General features: G+C 34.5%; 1 protein-coding gene across 1 annotated transcript in view; it reads left to right on the plus strand.

The window, feature by feature from the left end:
- The window catches only part of FOXP2 (forkhead box P2), a gene marked incomplete at both ends in the record, with an annotated part of 257,290 nt that overhangs the window by 199,831 nt on the left and 34,959 nt on the right, over positions 1–22,500 (plus strand). The window contains 4 exons of the mRNA XM_079711324.1: positions 10,883–11,096; positions 12,852–12,956; positions 20,427–20,514; positions 22,141–22,224. Of these exons, the coding sequence (XP_079567450.1) occupies positions 10,883–11,096; positions 12,852–12,956; positions 20,427–20,514; positions 22,141–22,224 (491 nt within the window). The remainder of the gene's footprint in view (positions 1–10,882; positions 11,097–12,851; positions 12,957–20,426; positions 20,515–22,140; positions 22,225–22,500) is intronic.

Consider the following 22,500-nt stretch of genomic DNA (forward strand, 5'->3'; position numbering starts at 1 on the left):
AAATGGAAAGAGTTCTAAGTAAAAAAAAAAAAAATGAAAAAGAATGGTAAACAGAGTGATTCTTTGTGTGCTGAAATTATCAATACAGGTAAAAGTTATGTATCCATAAATATCCTAAAAGCATATTCTAATTTCCATTTGAATTTTGTTGGAACAACTTTAATCCAAGTGAACTTTCATTCAGGTCACTTATATTTGTTCCAAAGGGGCTCACATTGCAGTAGTACTTGCTGTGCATTTTTCTGACTCTATAGGATACACTGAAGAAAATCAAGAACAATTAAATATACAAAAATTATAATTAGGCTAATAAAAGAGTCTTTTAAATACACATAATTATTATTTGGGGCACATTAAATTATAAACATTGTGGTAAATGTTTTTCTCTTTATTTATCAAGTTACTGTCTCCATGGCTTATTTTTCCCAGAATTCCTCTTTCATTTGACTTCAGATCCTCTAATTCACCTGACTGAATCACTCCTAGGAAATCAAGAAACATAACGTTTAAATAGTGAAAGAAGGGGCTTCCCTGGTGGCGCAGTGGTTGAGAGTACGCCTGCCAATGCAGGGGACACGGGTTCGTGCCCTGGTCCGGGAAGATCCCACATGCTGCGTAGTGGCTGGGCCCATGAGCCATGGCCACTGAGCCTGCACGTCCGGAGCCTGTGCTCCGCAACGGGAGAGGCCACAACAGTGAAAGACCTGCTTACCGTAAAAAAAAAAAAAAAAATAGTGAAAGCAAAGCAAGGCAATAAACCCACTTTTCTGTGTCATTCCAAAGAGAATTGGAATAAACCATAGTGTCACCACAGCAGTGAATGTTCTATTCACAAATAATTGTTTTTTTGGAAAAATAAATACAACTTGAGGGCAAAGAAAGAAGGTTTAAAAAATAAAGACGTTTATAAATTAGTTCAACATAAATATAGATTTCTTTCATAGAAACTGTACTAAAACAGAAGCAATAAATTTATGTCATTAATTTTCTTAGTAAAATTTAAATAAAGTCTATATTTGGGATCTGGGTTTTTTTCTCTCTTCAGTGGGGAAATATAATTTTATTTGAGTAAAACCATTCAAACAAACATTTCAAGAATGTTTAAACATGTTTAACAGTAGTTCTTAAACTTTTTTTTTTTTTTTTTGTGGTACGCGGGCCTCTCACCGTTGTGGTCTCTCCCGTTGCGGAGCACAGGCTCCGGACACGCAGGCTCAGCGGCCATGGCTCACGGGGCCCAGCCGCTCCACGGCATGTGGGATCCTCCTGGACCGGAGCATGGACCCGTGTCCACTGCATCGGCAGGCGGACTTTCAACCACTGCGCCACCAGGGAAGCCCATTCTTCCAAAACAAGCATACAAATATCTTGCGAACAAGAAAATTCATTATGATATAACCATTCTAATAGTGTTCAAATGAAAATTTTCTGTAATTTCTGAGCTTTCTTTTGATAGAATTATCTTCCTTTTTTTCTTCTATTTGTTTTTTTCCTTCCAGTTTTACTGAGATATAATTTACATACAGCACTGTATAACTAAGGTGTGCAGCATAATGATTTGACTTACATACATCATGAAATGATTGACCTACAACACTGGGTTAGTTCCTGATCTGCACAACATAGTGATTCGCTATTTCTCTACCCAACAAAATGATCACCACTTACTTTCTTCTATTTGTATTCTCCGTAAGATATATGAGAAATAAAACTCACAGAATGGAGAACATTGGGGGAAAGGAAGTAAATCTGAAAACATATCTGGGTTTGAGCAGAAAGTGTAGTTTTTAAGAAACATTTTTAATTGAAGTGTAGTTGATTTACAATCTTGTGTTAGTTACAGGTGTACAGCAAAGTGATTCAGGTATATATATATATATATTCTTTTTTAAATTCTTTTCCCTTACAGGTTATTACAAAATATTGAGTATAGTTCGCTGTGCTATACAGTAGGTCCTTGCTGGCTATCTATTTTATGTATAGTAGTGTGTGTATGTTAATCCCAAACTCCTAATTTATCCCTACCCACCACTTTTCCCCTTTGGTAACAATAAATTTGTTTTCTGTGTCTGTGGGTTTATTTCTGTTTTGTATGTAAGTTCATTTGTATCATTTTTTATTTTTAGATTCCACATATAAGTGATATCGTATGATACTTGTCTTTCTGTGTCTGGCTTACTTCACTTAGTATGATAATCTCTAGGTCCAAACAAAAAAGATGGAAGTCGTCATTGTGTTTTCAGCTGTTTAGATGAATGTGTGAAAAGTGCCATTGTGGAGAGTCCCATCAGCCAAACACAGGCAGAATGTGTCATAAACCAGCTACAGTAAAGGAACATAAGTTCATAGTACTCTTCTGGAATCTCAGAGTGGGAGAAAGTGAAGAAGTAATTGTTAGATAATGTAAGCGCTGAATCATTTCTGCCTCAGTTACTGGTTATTTTGGACAATTAATTATTTTTTTTAATCAATTTTCAGTTCACTTTGCCTCAAGTTTTTGGTTGGCTGATTAGCCACAAATAATAGCCATATGAAAACCAAGCAGGATTAACATGCAATGATGATATTCTCACTGTATCTTTAAAAATATGCTATATTTGCAATATTTACCCCCATGATTTAACACAGCTTGCTCAGACTACTTTTTTTTTTTTTTTTTTTTTTTTTTTTTTTTTTTTGCGGTATGCGGGCCTCTCACTATTGTGGCCTCTCCCGCCGCGGAGCACAGGCTCCGGACGCGCAGGCCCAGCGGCCACGGCTCACGGGCCCAGCCACTCCGCGGCACACGGGATCCTCCCGGACCGGGGCACGAACCCACGTCCCCTGCATCGGCAGGCGGACTCCCAACCACTGCGCCACCAGGGAAGCCCCTCAGACTACTTTTAAAGTTACAATTTCTTTCAACTGTATAAAAATATGTACATGAGAATCAGATAGATGTAACAAAATTATAATTTTGATGAGATTTACAGACATTTTTCTCTATATTGCAAAATGATGTAATGTATTTTATCATTTTAAAGTAAGGCATTTTAAATATTAAGCATTTCAAGTCATCATGAACATTACTATAATATTGGATTTTAATGTGAAATAGGCAATTAAATTACGATCTCTAAGTAGGTATATAGAGTGACTGTAGGTATACAGAAGTCAAAAAAGGATGGATTTGTAAATCAGTCTTGAATAAAATACTGATTATAAAGCTATTTGATACAATGTGTACTTTAAATATCAACTAGTAATTAATTAGTGACATATTTTCATGACTCAGTACCACTGTCTACAGGTGAAAAAATAGGAAATTATTGTGACATGCACTTTAAACTTTGATGTTTTTGACATAAGATAGAAGTCAGTGTATCCCAATACACAATATATTCATAGGTTTAGTATTACTATAAAGATATATATACACACACACACATATTTATTTGTATATGTGTACATATGTTTAATTACAACTTTTAAAATATTTTTGAATTTGTAGAAGCTATCTAAAACAAACATTTTCATTACCAATCTGAAAGACCAAACAGGGAATGCTAGATAACCAGCCAGTCCTGTTTTAAACTAACACCTTGTAGAACTAGATGAGCTTGGAATCTGTTGAACAATAAAGAAAATGATATCTTTTTAAATAAAATATAATACTGTCCTTCATGCTGAGTTAGGACTGTGCTGAAGTTTTTCTTTGGCATCAGTATTCAGCCAAAGTCAGCTATTTGGCTTGGACTTCATGCTTTGCTTATGGAAATCTAAATAGCCAAATGGCTACTTCAGCACTGCTCTGGCATCCTTGATTTTTTTGCTTAATCTGTGATCATGGGCTTACATAGAACATATATCTAATCAGGGTAACAGCACCAGCACTATGAACAAGGTACGTCATGCAGAATTATTGTTACCATTTTAGTATTCCCTTTCAAATACCAGTAAATCTTCTATTTGTAATTTAGGAAAATCTCCTTTGGGGTTTTACATGCTGAAAACAACATCAATGAGCTAAAGTTTGAAGGTACATTTATTACAGTTCGGAATAAAACTTTGCAAAGTTACTTGTGAATGCTGTTATGCATAAAAACTAACTTAGGGATAAATAAATACATAGGGAAATATTAAAAATATGTTGAGTTAGTTGTTGAGAAAATTTAAATGAGATAGGAAGAGGGAGATTAAATTATATCATAATTCTAATTGTTGTAGAATTGTTTAGTATACTAACATACGTATATTAAAATGGGTTTAATACCATTTAGACCACCTGTCTTTAAAAAAAAGTTCTATTTGTCAATTCTTTATGTGTTGAGGGAAGACTTAAAAGGAAAACGTCAACTTTGCCACATTAAAATGTCATGATCAAGAAAAATAAGATATCATTGTTTTTGTAATAGAATACCAAACTGTAAAAATGCATCCTGTAATAATTTTCATAGTAAAATCATAGCAGGAATTTTTTTTTATATCAGATATATTCCTGTATCCCAGAAATTCTTTCCTTGGTGGAGATATTTGCCTTTGGTCTCAGTTTCAGCCAAATAGCTATTTTTACTTCTTGTAATTCAGCATTTGGACGAAATGTGTATTAGGTACACCTGTCATTGAAAGTACATTTTAAAGATGGGCATTTTACCTACAGGTTATAGTAAGCCCCTAGTCAAATACAGATCAATAAGATGTTAGGTTTGGCAAATTATAAATGAATACTTGGCTTTCTGAAGGTAGCTCAGAAACTGGAATAATGGTTGCCACTGGAGAGGAATACTGGGGACCCAGAGGTCAGGGCTGGTAGGGAAATTTAATTTTGCACTGCATACCCTTCTCTGTGATTCAATTATTTTGGCCATGCGTATATACTAGTTTTTCAAAATGTAAAATTTAAGATGAAAAGTGAAAATTAACGATAATATTTCAATAATTTCAAGTATTGAATATCAAATCATTCAATAAAATATATGAATAATACAAATACTTTTACCAAAATTCACTTTTATTACTTCTAATTGTAAATAACCCTAGAAAATAAGTTAATTAAAAATTCACAGTAGACTGACTTTATATCATACTATATTAAAATTATTTATTTCTTATTAAAAAGTAATTACTGGACGTAAAAAATAAAAGGACATGGAAAGAATCATTTATTTTTGAGTGTGAAAAAGATGCTCATGTAATTTTTACCAGTAAGTGAAACTTTTACCCCTTGTATGCCCCAAGAATGTATAATCTAGATATGAATGATAAAATTTTCATTAATTCTTAGCACAGTGCTTGGCACCCAGTATTCTGCAAACTCTAACTCTAGAAATAAAGAATGATTATTTAATTGCTTTATCTGTCATATTATATGCAATTTGATTAGGAATTCTTCTTTTTATTCTCTCAACTCCTGGAAAAAGAAACTTTTTAATGCTTATTTGTAGTCCTGGCAGTGAATGAAGCCCAAGTCACCATACAACAGTAGAATAGGGTTTCTCAATTTTTTGTGGGCCCGGAATTTTTAAATTATGAAATTATAAAACTTTTCAGCAGTGGTATTGTATGTGTATATCCTTGAAATATGTTTTAAAGGAAAAATGAGTAATCTTCACTTAAGATTTTAAGTTGACTATTATTCTGTGATACTCTAGTCCACTGATTCCCGGATTGTGCTTGCCACTACAATAGTGTTCTGGTCCATTGAACAGCTCTTTTATTTATTGTTTGTTTGTTTATTTATTTATTTATTTATTTATGGCTGTGTTGGGGCTTCCTTGCTGTGTGGGGGCTTTTCTCTAGTTGTTGCAAGCCGGGGCTACTCTTCATTGCGGTGCACGGGCTTCTCATTGCGGTGGCTTCTCTTGTTGAGGAGCACAGGCTCCAGGTGCACAGGCTTCAGTAGTTGTGGCGTGCGGGCTCAGTAGTTGTGGCTCACAGGCTCTAGAGCACAGGCTCAGTAGTTGTTTCACACGGGCTTAGTTGCTCCACTGCATGTGGGATCTTCCTGGACCAGGGCTCAGACCCATGTCCCCTGCATTGGCAGGCAGATTCTTAACCACTGAGCCACCAGGGAAGTCCCTGAACAGCTCTATTAAGTAATATTCATTGAGTTTTTACTCACTGCAGGCACTCATATAGGTTCTGGGGATAAAGCCATGATGAAAACAGACAGCAAACTCTGCCATCATAAAACTTACATTTTAGTGTAAAAAATGTAACAAGACAGACTGTAGAAGACAGACAACAAATAAGTCAAGTAAAATATATAGTGGTAACTGCTAAGGAGAAAAATTAAAAAGCAAGGATAGGAAAAAATTAAGCAACCACAGGAGATGGGAGGAGTTGAACTTGTATACAAGGTAGCCAGGGAAGGAGTCCTGGGAAGGGGCTGTGTGAGTAATGACCTGAAAATGAGAGGGGAACTCGGCCACGTATTAGCTCTTGAGCAAGTTACTTAACTTTTCTGTGCCTCAGTGTCTAAAATGAAAATAATGATGGTAATAATAATAATAAAAACAATAATAGTGGTTTGGGCATTACATTAGTTATTATGTATGAAGCCTTTGGAAAAGTAACTGGCATATGAGAAGCACTATATAAGTATCTGTTAAATAAAACGGACAAAGAAACCTGCTAGAGGAGCGAGTTGGGGTCAGAGGAGCTGTATAAACAGGAGCTTAGTTTTGGACATGTAAGAATTGAGAATTTGTTAGGATTATGTGGAGAGGCCAAATAGGCAGCCTGCAATTCAGGGAAAGGGCCTGGGTTGGAGATCACTTGAATCCTAAGCCTATACCTGGTATTTAAAACTGAAATAAATTAGTGTAATTGTAAAAAGAATTTGTTGAGTTAATTTTTTTCCTTCAAACATATTTGCAAAACACTGAGTTAAAGAAAGAGGCTCAAGTTTTCTTTGTTACTAGACAGATATCTCAGAACTGTTTTACTTGCTAACATGAATCACGGGTCTCCAAGATGGAAACAACAGACTTCTGAGATCTCTTAGACTAACAGCATTTAGAGAGTACTGTTCCATAGAACACAGTTACTGCCTGAAAAAGTAAATTACTTCTTGCCTAACATCAAAACATAAAAAACTCCCCAAACTTTCAAAATGCTGCAAAATGGATTGGCTAGTTGTTTCATTTTCATAAATAGTTTTGTATCCATAGAAAATAGCTAAGCAAGTTGATGCGAAAACTTTGTCTCATGGGCAATGTAATAGTTTACTTAAAAACAAATTCCCCCCAAATTATCTGTACATTGGAATCATCTGTGGAGCTTCAAAAGCTACTAGAAATTGTGATTTGATTTGTTGGGGCTATGGTCACGGCACTGGAAATTTTAAAAGATCCCCAAGTGATTCTAATATGTAGATGCTTTGGGGAGCTAGTTTCGCTAACAGGAATCTCTTTTTGACATTATTTATTCTCTGTCCCTTATTTAAAATAGTTAAAAGTAAATATTTAAAATATATAAATATTGAATATTTTTAAAATATTATTTTAACTAAGGATCGTTATTTGGATGATGAGCAGGTTATTTATTTATCAAATGTTTATGTTCCTACTGTTTGTCACCCTATCATTGTGATATCATGGCGATACCACTAATTTTGAAGGCAAGTGAATAGTATAATGGAATTCTACTTTTAGAAGGGAAGTGGATATTTAGGTTAACTAAATTATTAATAAAATCCAAAAACTAAATTACTAATAACATCTTCAACTGGTATAGTTTCAAAAAACATCTAAGAGTCTTTAGCCAAAATATAAAATGTTATTAGCCACTCAGTCTGTTAGAATCAACTAGTACCATTTATAATTCTTTAGACATTGGCCTTATAGGAGAGCAATGGTTATAAATAGTGTGCCCTTTAAGAGTCACAGGACTTCCATGTGCAAACCGATATGTCTTCAAGAACTGTGTGAACCCGTTTTAATCAATTAAATCAACAAGTATTTCTTGAGCACATACCAGGCACTGTTCTAGGCACTGGGGGGGTCTACCAGTAAAATAAGAAATCCCTGCTCTTAGAAAATGGTGGAGGGAGACTGTAAAACAAATAAATAATATAGTTTAGGGGCCAATAAATGTCCTAAAGAAAAATAAAGTAGGGTGAGGTGTAAGGGCACGATAAAAGGCAGGTGGGGAGGGGCAGTGGTTGATAAGTGTGGGCAGAGACCTCTTACAGGAGGTGACCCTTGAACCACCTGAGAGAAGGGAGGGAAGAAGTCGTGATAAGATTTGCAACCAGAGGGGCCTAGGCTGTGAGGGCCGCCAGAGGAAAGCTCGAAAGGGAGCAAATGTTTGATGCATTCGAGAAAGAGCAGAAGGCTAGTATAACAGAATGAAACGGAGAGAGATAGCGATGGATGAGGTCAGAGAGACAGGCTGGAGCCAAATACTAACTGCCAGCACCTCATGGGCCATGGTAAGTTTTTGTTGTTGTTGTTGTCTCTAAGTTCAAAGCCATTGGAGGCTGGAAAGCCATTGGAGGCTGGAAAGCCATTGGAGGGTTTGTTGGGGAAGTGCCATGGCCTCATTTACCTTTAGAGAGATAACTTTGGGCTGATAGATGAAAAGTAAATTAGCCAAAGCCAAGGTGAAAACAGAAAGACAGTCAGGAAGCTGTAGCAGTGGTCCAGGCAAGAGCTGACGGTGGAGCAGAGAGGCAGCAGAGAGTTCTGATGCAGATGATGTGTTGATGCTCTCACAGAAAAGGATTTACTGGTGGAGTTTTGCTGTTAGGACACCTAACACATGCAGCCAGGTAACAAAAAGTCATGGTCAGAAAAGTTTCAGTATACCAGGTTAAAGCTAGAATTAAAGCAATCTTTATATCGAAATTATTTCCTATGTAACAGAAATACCTTTCTTTATTAACCCATCCTCTTCTTTTTTAGAAAAAAACAGTTTTTAATAACTTTGGGAGTCTGAGTTACCCTGTCTTGTCTTTAGTCTCAGGCCATGTCTTAAAATCTTGAGGAGCCAGAATCACCAGAATGACAGCTTTCAGTAACACTGTCTGTTTGAAATTGTGATAGGCATAACAGTTTAAGGTTTCCACTGTGATGAATAATTTGACCAGAAGTTATGTTTGGAACAGCGAGAATTCTTCTGTTGCTCTGGGCTACTTACCACTATGTCTAGATCAATGATTTTTTCCACTTGCAGGGGTAGGGGTGAGAGAGCTCTCCTCACTATCATACTCTGTTATCTTTCCCCAGTCTCCCTGCCTATTCCATGCCACTTCACTCTCACACAGCTCTCAACTGATCAGCATCACTAGAGCATCTGATGTGGGGGGGAGGGGCAGGGGAAGTTTGATTAGCATTGTCATCCTTATATCAGATATTGTAGATGAACACAGTAATAAAAAACATAGATTTTGGACCCCCAGGGCATCAGGTTTGAATTCTGTCCACTGGTTATGAGCTTAGTGATTGGGGCAACATATTTAATTTTTCTGAGCCTCCATGCCCTCATCGATAAAATGTAATGATTCCTAATGTCAGGTGAGGTTAATTTAGATTATGAATGTATAGTGCCAGAATATAGTAGATGCTCAATAAATGATAGCAATTATAATTACAAGTCCATTTTTTCCTGTATATCTTTATTCAGCAGTTTTCATATTTTTAATAAAATATTTTAGGAGCAAAGGCATTCAAGTCAGACTGCCTGGATTTAAATCACAGCTTTATCACACATAAGCTTTGTGATCTTAGATATATTTTTGAACCTCTCTCCCACTTTGCTTCCTTATCTGTAAATAAATTGATTACAATAAATGTATCAGCTCCATTGGACTGTAGTAAGGATTAAGGAGCATAAGGTATATAAAGAATATATGAAGGCATAGAAATTGGCATATATAAGTAATGTTTTGTAAGTCAAATACTGTAAATAAGTCTCTCAATTCCTTATTTCAAAATTACAGTGAAAAACTAAAGTATTGTACCTAGCTTTTCTATTTTCATTCATCGTAAGTCAGGTAAATTTGCATAATCTGAGCCAGGAATTTGTTTAAAATGAGTAGTTGATTTATTCTATCAGTCATAAAATGAAGGAGAAATTTTGATATTATCTGCTTAATTGATCCATGTAAGTTAGAATATTGGCTTATTCAGGACCTCAAAATGAAATTCAGTTATTTCCTTGGCCATTCTGAGACAGATCAAAATAACTAGATAATTGTCAAATCTATTTTTCTTTTGACTTGAGTGTTTGCTGTCTTCCCCTGACATTTGTGTTTCCCACCTTACTTCTTTTTTCATTTCTTTTGATATGTGTTATTTCCAAATGTTCTTTCAGTTCCTCACTGATAAAAACTTCATACTAGCAATAAGTAAAAGCTTGAATAAAGTTAAATAGTTAAAAAGTTAAAAGCTGAATAGTTTAATTTTCAAATGGAACTTGCTGTGTTTTTTCTACTGATTCTTGATATTATTCCCAATACTATTATTTCTAGTATTATTCTTTTTTTTTTTTTTTTTTTGCGGTACGCGGGCCCCTCACTGTTGTGGCCCCTCCCGCTGCGGAGCACAGGCTCCGGACGCGCAGGCCCAGCGGCCATGGCCCACGGGCCCAGCCACTCCGCGGCATGTGGGATCCTCCCGGACCGGGGAACAAACCTGTGTCCCCTGCATCGGCAGGCGGACTCTCAACCACTGCGCCACCAGGGAAGCCCTCTAGTACTGTTCTTGAATTGATAGTCTTTAACAAATAACTGATTATTGAAGAGAAAACGATAGTGCTGATGGTATAAAGTGGTTTATTATCATATATTAATAATTCTGGTAACATCACTTTTGTGGTTGGCCTTAATCCAGTGATAATACTAAGCTCATTATATGAAATTTACTTTGTTATATTAGTGGGGCTTTCTTTCACTTTATAGCTGGCTTAAGTCCTGCTGAGATTCAGCAGTTATGGAAAGAAGTGACTGGAGTTCACAGTATGGAAGACAACGGCATTAAGCATGGAGGGCTAGACCTCACTACTAACAATTCCTCCTCGACTACCTCCCCCACCGCTTCCAAAGCGTCACCACCAATAACCCATCACTCCATGGTGAATGGACAGTCTTCAGTTCTAAATGCAAGGCGAGACAGGTAAATCTCAGGAGATATATTCTGTTACATATCACCAAACTTTACTTCACCATTTGTGAAACTAAAAATAATGATTTGTACTTAACAGGGGCAGAATGTGTAGAACAACTAATTAAATAGATAGAAACCTTTAGATTATTTGTATTTATATTATTTTCATTAGAAAAAAAGCAGTTCAGAGACCAGCAGTTTAATGGATAGAGTGGGGAATTTCCTGAAGAAAGTTATTTGTTAATAAGTGCATGCAGATTATTGTGTCAATATATTTTTATGGCTAAGATGTTGTGATTAACCTGATTGCTGAAATGAGAACATTTTTACCATTTTAAAACTTAACCAGTTTCAAATAATTAAAGATGCATATATATCCCCCTTGTATATGTTACAAACATGTGTTTACAAATCAGAGAATAGATACACATAAACATATAAACACAGGTATAATAAACCAGAAGATAGAAGATCTGGTTTGCCTTTTTTATTGTTGTGGCATGATGGAATTATAAATATATAATAAAAATGAACTTACGATGGTAACTTTCTAAATAAATTTGCCTCAATATTCATAAAGAAAAATTATTTGATTTCAGTTACCAACACTGAGTACATTATATTAGGTAATTTTTCAACTTATTGTTTTATTTTAGTTGTGTAAAAACCGCCTTTGTAAAAGGATCACCCATGTACTTTTTTGTCCATTTAGTTCTATTTATGAAGGCATATTGTTATCTAATCAGGTCCTTTAATGTAATTTACATAAACTATAGAAGCTAAAATATTGCTCAATATGAAAACTATCTTTCTGAAAGATGTAGCATAAGTGTAGGACTTCTTAACAGAATGGCTTAGTCTCATATGATATATAGCTGTAAAATTCATATTTAAGTGGAGTGGATTAATAGTGTTCTGTTATGTATGTGAATACCTGCCTAGCTGCCACAAACCCTTTCCCCTAAGCAAATATTTTTTCAAAGAAACGTACATATAATTACAGTACAGTTTAAGATATAATGCTATAGTTTGGTGATGTTTTTTGTCTTCCTAGAAGTATCATAAAAATTTTTTCTTGTTAGCTTTCATTATTATAAAATGGTATGCCTTTGAATGCTTTCACGCTGTTATTTTAATTGAGAGTAATTTGATGATTATATAGTTCAGAAGTTGGTTGATGTCTCTAGGATTTGTCTATCTGATATAATACTCACTTATCAAAAGTCTTGGATAATTGTAGAAAGAGATAGCTAATAAATACCGTTCCAAAGTAGAATTTTTAAATCAGCTGTAACTAGCAGGAACATATATGGTTCGCACATAAATATTAAACAATGTAAATGATTCTAAAGGTCCATATCTTCCCTAAAAAGAACATTTTGAAAATCTATGGTGATTTTCCTATTACTTTCTTAAAAACACAGGGTTTTTTCACTTGACCACATATGAATATATATAGTTTTATTTAGAGGTAAATGTTACGTTAAGGTCATATGGCAGGATTAGCATATGATATTATACAGTCCTCTTAGTTTTTCATCGTTTATTAACAGTCATCTTTGGCTCTATTTCTCCTCTAATTGGAACATCATCTAGCCTTGGCAGTTGAACTATTCAATAGAACGATTAAATTTTTCTGACTGCTCTGAGCTGAATTGACCTGTTTTGACCTGTTTGTCACTGATCGTAACCTGACAGGCGCTAGCAGCCTGCAACGATTATGGCTTTTTGAGATCAATCTGATGCCATGTTCTTTTGCTGCAGCTCATCACATGAGGAGACTGGGGCCTCTCACACTCTCTACGGCCATGGAGTTTGCAAATGGCCAGGCTGTGAAAGCATTTGTGAAGACTTTGGACAGTTTTTAAAGTAGGTTTTTTACTTTTTTTAGGGGAGGGAGTGGATTGTATGGGAGTTTTAAGCAGATGGTTGTAAATAAACAAACGAAAGCTGAAGGAAGAAAGTGAAGGTCCATCGTAAGGCACACTGTAAGTTTTCTGTGTGTTCCAACAAGTAGATTAGCAAAGTCAGGCTAAGACGGTTAACTCTTCCTCTTTACCTTTTCATGAGAACATTTTACAAATCATCCAATAAAAGTTTCTGAATGAGTGATAAAAGAAGTAGCCTTACTATAGCAGTGTCAATAATAACTGGAAGATGTGTTTGTTGGATTCACTTAAATTTCAAGGTTTCAATAAAAATTTCCAGTAACATTATGTGAGAAGTCATATTATATATATATATATATATATATATATGTGTATATATATATATATATATATACACACATATATATATTTAAACAAAAGACAGATTTTAAAGGTATATTTTTGTTGCAGACTTTATATTTCTTACTTTAAAAATATTTAATGTATTTATTTAACAGCAAGAATAAAAAACTGAAAGTTAATAATAACTAAAATTTTAAGATAGTTGTTATTTTCTCCATGTTGTTACTTGTTGCCCTGAGAATCATAAAGAAACATACATGGCCCAATGTTTGTATGATAGATTATATGGCTTCTCTAGCTTAAAACCAACTTTGTGTATCCTTAATTTCTTCATACAGTGATAATTTTTTTTAATTCATAAGAGGTTCTTTTTCAAATGAGAATATGCATCTTTCATGAAACATTTTCCACGCACAATTTCAGTATACAAGAGATCTAAACAGAGAGCTACAGATAGGTTTATGGAGATGAGTAACTTCACAGGCTGAGACTCTTATGTTGTCATGGAGCAGCTAACAGGGTGAATGAACTGTTTCATGCTTCATCAACAATTAAGTTAATTAGCTCATTTGAAATTGCACTGCTTTGTTGCCAGGATGTTGGCAGAAACATCAAAAAGATGTGTTTACAAATGGTAGACTACAGAGTATAGAGCAAAAGCACCTTAACAACAAGGCACAAGTACTTGGCATCATAATAATAACTGTATAACTGAATTACAGTAAGACTTCCACAAGGATTTTTTTAACCTTTTTTTATTTCTGACCAATTAAAAGAAAAAAATGCTTCCTATATGATTATGGATTTTCTACATGGCCTTGAATGAAAATTTGCACTCCTATTATCCTGAACAGTTGTGAGCTACCATTTTGTTGGATAGGAAACTGATTTGACCGTTCTAAGCAAAGAGAGCTCTTAAAATGTTAAGTAACTTTGCTAAAGTTTTCCTCTCTAAGAAAAATAACATTTGCTAAAATAAAGACAGGATATAAGAATATAATTCTTTAAAGAACTAATTTCATATTTCTTCATTTGAATATATGAGTCCTTATTAATATGTTATATTATTCCTTATCATTAAGGTTATTTAGAGGACTATTGCTGCTATTTCTTCAGTATGGCAATTTAAGCCATAGAACTAGCTCAGTCACCAAATATTTTATTGCTCTAAGTTGTTGTTTCTGACAAAATTCAAAATAAAGCTTTAAGAAAAAAATACATGTCTTTGTTTCAGTATGATTTCCTTTATGGCACATGGAAAGAAACATTTTTATTCATCTCAGATTTGTATACCTATTTTTATTACTAACAAGCTTATAAATATGAACTCTCATTTTACCCTCCATGGGTCTTTTTCATATTCAAGTTAGTATTTTTGAAAAACTGAAGAAGTTACAATTAAAAAAGCATTTCCTTTCAATTAAATATCAACTTTGTTTCCAAAGACTGACCATTTTTCCAACCCATTAACTTTATAGGGATGACAGAACAAATGACAGTAGATTTTAAGGCCTTTCTTTTAGTCCATTTTCGTTACGATATGCTTACATTCTGTAAGTCAGAGATCTGTGATAAATTCTGTTAATAGAACTAATGCCAGTGTACTGTACTGAAATGAAATATTAGACATATTTCCATACTAGTATTGTCTTTTTCTTAAAAGTGTGTGGGAAATTTGAAGAGAAACAAAATGTTTTATCAAATTAATTTCAGTTATTCAGAAAAAAAATGTTGATTTAGTGTCTGTGTGGAAAGTGAATTGAAGAAGGCATCACCACTAATACAGATTTTCTTGGAAAGAAGATTTTGCTTTTCTTTGTAATAATGGAGAGGATTGAGAGTCTTGGGGGGAAAAATGTCAGGGAAGTCAAAAAGCTGTGAAAGGTTTTTAGCTCTCAGGTTTTTTGCTTATCCGTGCTCCAGAAATTTTGTACCCATTGTTTACTATAAAAGGTGTTTGAGAAAATATTATTGTGGCATTTTTATTTCTAAAACGCACTAGAAATACATTGTACAGCTTGAGCTGTACTTTGTATCAGACAGCTTATCCATTGGTTTGAAATAAAAGGAAGCTATCCATTATTGCTATTTACCCTACATATGTTTAATAGCAAAGGATAGTAGAAAATATATTGAGTCCCAAATTCCATTTCTCACATTATATCCCCAAATAAACTGGCAGAATTCCTCTATTTTTGCCCAGCACCAAACGAAAATCCACCAGAGGACAGTTGCTTATGAATAACATATATACTCTTAGCCATATATACAAATATAAGAAGAAAGTCTAGACTAAAAGGTGTTTAGGAAAATTTTTGAATTACTATAAAGTAGGTGTTGACAGAAGCTAACCATTTTTCTGACCACTCATTGAAGATCTCATAGATCACTAAAAGCATTTAATACTAGTTCTTCATTACTGTCTTATAAGTGTCAAAGTGTAATAATATCCAACAAAATTTTAGTGTAGTTTGTCTGCAAAATTAATTATCATCCCATTGGCCCTAAGTCAGCATGAATGTAGATGGATTGACTTTTAGAGCTTAAACCAAAAGGTTTACAACATAACGTTCAATTTGGCAGACAAGTGTTCTTGAACCTGCATGTGCAGATGCCAGCAAACAAAACATGGTCTGAGATACAAAGATAGAAATGCTCTTTGAAGAATGGCAAAATGGTTAGTGTCAATAAAATGTCAGCCTATTAAGGAGTAATTAGTTGATGAACATAAATGAATTAGGTTTATTACAAAGCCTAAAATTTTAAGGTTTGACATTGTATAAAGAGCAATAGAAAAGGTAGTAGAAACAGAATATTTCATGGAAATGTGTTATCTTTTTTCTTGCAGCTGACTACTCTAAAAATTATGCTCTTACTTAGTGTGTATTGTCTATTTCTTTGTCTTTGACTAGGCAGCATGGCTACAAAATTATGACCTCAAGAAGGCGTTCTTTGAACTTGTCAGAATGTTGTTTCTTTTGGTGACAGTGCCCCCATCTCTCAAAACTAAGGCATCTCACATAATCAGCTAAATGAATAGTGACAGCTAACATTTTGTATTTAAACTCCTGTCAGTGTTTAAACGTAAAAAGCTTGATGCAAAATAAATCAAACACCAGTGATATGCAAGGGAAACATTTTGTTAAAACAGTCTCTGACATACTAGGATTTAAATTTGATCCCTTTTTAGATTATAAAATGCTATAACTTTAAATGAATTTGAAAAAAAATCTAGAGGTTAAAATAGAATTGCTAATCTGGGGTGTATATAATTGAAGTTACCACATGCATTCATAACCTTAAAAGCTTACTTAAAGAGAACTGTGCATTAAATTAATTGGAAAGATCCTTTCCTACATTTTGTCTTCCTGAAATGCTTGCTTAATTGTTTTTAGAAAGAATTTGACTGCCTATTTACACTTTTTTTCCTAGTGGACACTACCTACCTAGCACGTAGATTCAATGCAGTTTTGAAAGAACGTCAGTTGACCACATCATTTATTCCATTTTGAAAACAAAAATCAATATACCTATAAAGTGACCCATAAATTAGAATTGGCTCACACAATGTTTGTTCAGTGCTGCCTTTCTGAAGTCACCCTTTGCATTTTTTCTTCACCTCTCTGTTTGAACTGCAGTCTCGGTAAGAGGCTCATTAGGGGACATTAGGGACTGGAGCTAACCAGAATTCCAGAGCTTGCTTTGCTCTTATTAATGCATAGTAGAGTAGAATGCATTTAAATATTTCATAGGCATTCAGTAATTTGTGTGTAATCGCCTTGTTAGCAGACCAGTAGAAGTAGAACAGGCCTGTGAAATGGTGTTAGTGATTGCATGGGTAATTTACAGACCTTTGCCATCAGAAAGAGTATTATTGTTGGCTAGTACGAAGCTGTGAAATAGAACTAGCAATAAGTAAAAAAAGAAACTTAATAAAGGTTTTGTAACAAGCATCTTCAGGGATAACAACCCCACTTGGTCCTTTTGAAGCAGCTATAATTTATGACATAGGCAATATATCAAATGCATAAGATAGTATTATGGAGCATTCATATGAAAAGGGTATTTGCAACATTAGTTCCAACTTCCTGCAAGGGACATGATTAAATGATTAATGAAATGTCCCTTTGCATATGCATTTTGAAACAGCAATTAGGCACTGACTGAGAAAATCTACCAATCCTCTCATTTTTCAGTATTATCTCATTCTTGATTTATAAATCATAGAGAATTTTTGAACAGCAATATGTAGTACCTGAGATAGTTAGAAAAACATAAAAGAGAATAATTTGGGCACAAAATAGTCATAAATACATAAACTCATAATTTACTGTTAATATGCAGCCTGTTTATTTAGTCTTATTGCATTGTATTTATATCCGGACACTATTTCTGTACTTTGATTGGCGTAATTAAGTAGGGGGAATGAATAGGCACTATTATTTTACATATCACTGGTAAACAATAGCGAGGAAAGAAGGGAGATGTGGCAGAGGTATGTATGTGTTTTTCAAGTTCTCAGTAATCCACTGGAGGCTGTTCTATAAATGATCATTGAAGGGCTGCAAGCTAGCCTATAATTACAGGAAAGAAAGTGGCAGCTCTGGCATTTCATAACTATGTGTCCTCGAAAAGTGCTTTGTGAGTTTGTCACCAATGATAATTTAGATAGAGGCTCATTACTGAACATCACAACACTTTAAAAACCTTTCGCCTTCATACAGGAGAATAAAGGACTATTTTAATGGCAAGGTTCTTTTGTGTTCCACTGAAAAATTCAATCAAGACAAAACCTCATTGGCTATTATTGTAGTCTACAGTCTCTATTCTAATAAAAGATGCAGAGATAAATTGAATAGGTCTCTAAGACCCAAGTATATAATGCAAACATTTTGTACTTTTTTTTAGTTCTTTAAGTGTAGGATAACTATTATCCCTAAGAAGTAAACAAGTGTGCAGAAAACCTTTTTAAAAAGTAATTTCATGCAAAAATAAACATGTTAAACTGAATATATCTTTTTCTTGCAGAGCTGTGTATTCTGCTTATCTTACTCCATTTACACCCTAATCTTTGTGTAGAGCTGAAGCATTTTTTAAAATATGCATTTAGACTGACCGTGGAACAAACATACGTGTGTTCCTCAAGAGATCAAGCCTTAGGAATACAACTACTATTGCAGCACACTGATAGAAAATGGACTCATTGTTCATTAAAATTGGGGGAGGACCTGAAAAACAATTTGTAAATGTCCTGTTAGTTAGGAATAAGTGACACTTAATGTCATAAGCTAACCTGTGGTTTACTCTAACATTCCATGCCTCCTTTTCAGAAAGCATGAGTGAATTTTAGTTCTTGTTACAGTTTATTTTATCTAATATTTTATTATGAAAATCATTTTTAAAATTTTTATTTTATAGTGGAGTATAGGTGATTTACAGTGTCGTGTTAGTTTCAGGTGTACAGCAAAGTGATTCAGTTATACCTATATCCATTCTTTTTCAGATTCTCTTCCCATATAGGTTATTACAGAGTATTGAGTAGAGTTCCCTGTGCTATACAGTAGGTCCTTGTTGATTACCTATTTTATATATAATTGTGTGTATCTTTCCAGTTAGTTTCTTAACCAAACCAACAGAGCCAGTCTAAGAGCAGGCAGGTGGAGTACAAGTGCCTTTCCTGCGCTATAACCACACACCTTAAACTTGACCTGATACACCCTGCTATTTTAGTCCACAGTCTCTCTTCAACCAAGAATGACAGTTGTGCTAAGATACATGGAGGTTTTCTTGTCATGATCAGTGAGGAGGTACTGAAACAAACTGATTTAATTTATCAAAGTATGGGGCAGAATTGCACAAATTCTACTTGCTGAACCTAGATCTACTAACAAACCTCCATGTTTGTAAATTACTTCTTCTTTATATGTGTTACATATTTGTCTGTCTATATATTTGTTCTGTTTCACTATCGATTTCAAGAAACGTAAGTAAATCATTTGAATGGGCACCAAAGTATTTCTGTTGAATTTTAGTAAAATTAGGGCTGCACTAAACTTTTTAGACTATTATACCGTTCTAAATGGTACTTGAGCCCAGATGGAGAAATATATAAATTCTTATTTAATTTTGTAAATATTTGGTTTAATATTTCACTTAGATACATTGATGAGAACATCTCTTAAATTGCTGCCTTAGTTTGCCCATTGGTGAAATAGACACACCAAAGGATATTAAATTAATTGAAGATGACTTTTTTAATTTTAGGAGGCAGCAAATAAATGATATATTACAAAGTACATATTATTGAATATGTTCACGTTCATTGGAGATGCTGCTCTACTAAATTACTTTTGATGTATCAACATACCACTCATTAATGAGATCTTTTTAAACATTATGAAATAATAATAGACTAATACATAATAAAGATCAGAGTAAGATAATGAGAATGTCTTATCTTTCCCTACTTTTTTGAAAGATTAGAATAGATGTCTCCCAAATAGGACACTAGACATGAAATGTCAATCTTACACTTCTGATTGTCAGAATCTTCAATGCACTTTAATTATTAGTAATAACAAGTGATCATTCTTCATAAGTATTTGATGTTTCCATGGGACGATAATTTGCCATCTTTACATAATTCATACCACATCCTGGTGAAATAAGACATCGCTCACTAAATAACATCATAGGAACCACAAACTGTTTTAACAAAAATGGAATAAAGAATTGTCTTTGTTCTCTTCAGAGTTACTTTTGGTTCATGTATTTATAAGGTGTCCTTTTTAAAAAAAAAAGTGACATGAGTATATGAAATTCATCTAGTGATTTCTACTATTATTCTGCAAATGGTTTGGGGAAAATATTTTTTGTAATAACTGATAAGCTTAGAGACAGTGACATTTTCTACTATTTGAAGGGTCTCTTTATGTTGCATAAATAATTTACACTAAACACATCAGCCTATTTAACTTTTCTGGTATCCTTTCAAAGTGTTCTTTTTTCCCACTGTGGAGGAAATACGACTTCAGTGGTTTTAAGTGGAGCGTATGCCACTGAGATGGCCGTGGCTTAACATTCTGTTTTGTGTTTTGTGTTTGTTTAGGCACCTTAACAACGAACATGCATTGGACGACAGAAGCACTGCCCAGTGTCGAGTGCAAATGCAGGTGGTGCAGCAGTTAGAAATACAGGTTTGTCAAAGCCTTCCTTAATGGACTCCTTTCTTTGACTTCTGGTCGTTAGATTGAGTACTGGGCAGATCCTGTGTCTTTTAACACAATGACTCATAGAAATACAAGGAATTTTAGATTGTTTATAGTGATAGCAATGATTGATAACTCAGGGTGGATTGTTGTAGTTTAATGTACTTATCACTTAGACTTAATATAACCTTTAGACTATATCATATACATTTGGCTATCCCAAAGGAATCAAATCTAAGTTTCCCTACGAAAGGTTAGACCCAAACCCCAGTTGGATATGATTTTATTGCAGAGACAGTTTTTACATGAGCTAATCTTGTTTTTTTCCATGAGATTTTATATTATAGCAAAAAGCCTTTATAGTATCATGCCTGTAATTTAATACTCTAAATAAAATCTTTTCCTTTTCTACCTCTAGTGTATTTTTAATTAAAGATCTTGCAAGAATCCTTAAGACTTGGAGTAATGGCACATCATTTACAATATCACAGATGGTAATATGTGTATTGTATCAAATGCTGCTAACTTAAGTTAAAAAACATTACTGTTAATATTGAAACAGAATTTGGCCAAAAATAAATAGAACTCATAAAACTGATCATAAAGCAATTATATCACCCTCAATATGATTCTTGCTACGTTTTTTCTAACCCTCTAAGGCTTCCTCTAGCATTTCATCTTAAGATTATTTTTTCTCAATCAAACCAATACCTTGTTTCATTTAATTAAACATACAACTTATTTGTCTTCATACTTTACTACGTCTTAAATTGTTTTAAATTCATCATTCACTAAGCACGTAAATGTCATTGCTTTTTTCCAGGGAGCGCCTAAAAATATTTTGACTTGTAAAATAATCAAGAACACATAAAAAGCATTGTCGCTGCTGTCGTTTAGAAAGCCTTTTTGTAAACCTGTTTACCATTTATAAAAGGTAGACTAAAACTAAGAGTTTGGCTGATGAGACAATCTGCAGTGTGACCAATTATGCCTCTTTTTTTGTTTTCCTGGTGTGTCTGGCTGATGGAAAAGTAAGGTCCGTCACTTGTAATGAGACCCAGCGCAAGTGTGGATGCCTACTCCGTGGCAGAGTTCAGCGTTTCACACTGCCCGGTCTCTGTCACTCTATTGAATTAGATTGATGATGGCAGATTGCAGGGGGCACTAACTGGACCTCAGTGGGAATGCATGAAGTGTGGAGACAATCCTGGCAGGCACTTCGCTTTGAGAACCCTTCACCCCTTCACAGCTGCTGGCACTAGTCCATAGCTAACAGTGTCCACAGGACTTTAAAGAGACACCACGGGCCTTTTAATCTATGGTTTCAGTAACTTGTTACTGTTGAGGCAACTGTGACCTCAATTCTCTTATTGACAAAAAGATGAAGTGTTATTTGTTTTCTCTGACCTTTTAACATAAGGAAAGCTATAAAAGTTTCTCCCCCCACTCCATAGCTAAAGTTGCATTTCCTCCCAGATAAGTTCCTACGGACACAGACTTTTATATGCAGAAATCATTACTCGGAGACAAGCTCAATGATAAGATGTATCACTGCAATAAAATAGCTGTATCAGTCATTTCTAAAATGCTTCTGATCTCACTTTTTCTTAACAGCTTTCTAAAGAACGCGAACGTCTTCAAGCAATGATGACCCACTTGCACATGCGACCCTCAGAGCCCAAGCCGTCTCCCAAACCTGTAAGTGCATATTGCTTTATAAACAGTAAATAGCTCTACCGATGTAACAGACTAAGAAAATGAACAATTTAGCGACAGTTAGAAAACAATGAGTGTGATGAAAAATATGGCAATAAAATGAAAGTAAAATGCAATCGCTTGTCAAATTGTATGTTTCTTTTAAAGTAATGCTATCTTTTACAAAATCTATCCAATCTACACCACGGGTGACACTAAACAAAGTACACCTATCAGTGCACAAATCACCGCCTTGAGGCTGAAGCCAGAGAGAATATC

The sequence above is a fragment of the Hyperoodon ampullatus genome (assembly GCF_949752795.1).
Source record: "Hyperoodon ampullatus genome assembly, chromosome: 9".
Lineage (NCBI taxonomy): Eukaryota > Metazoa > Chordata > Mammalia > Artiodactyla > Ziphiidae > Hyperoodon > Hyperoodon ampullatus.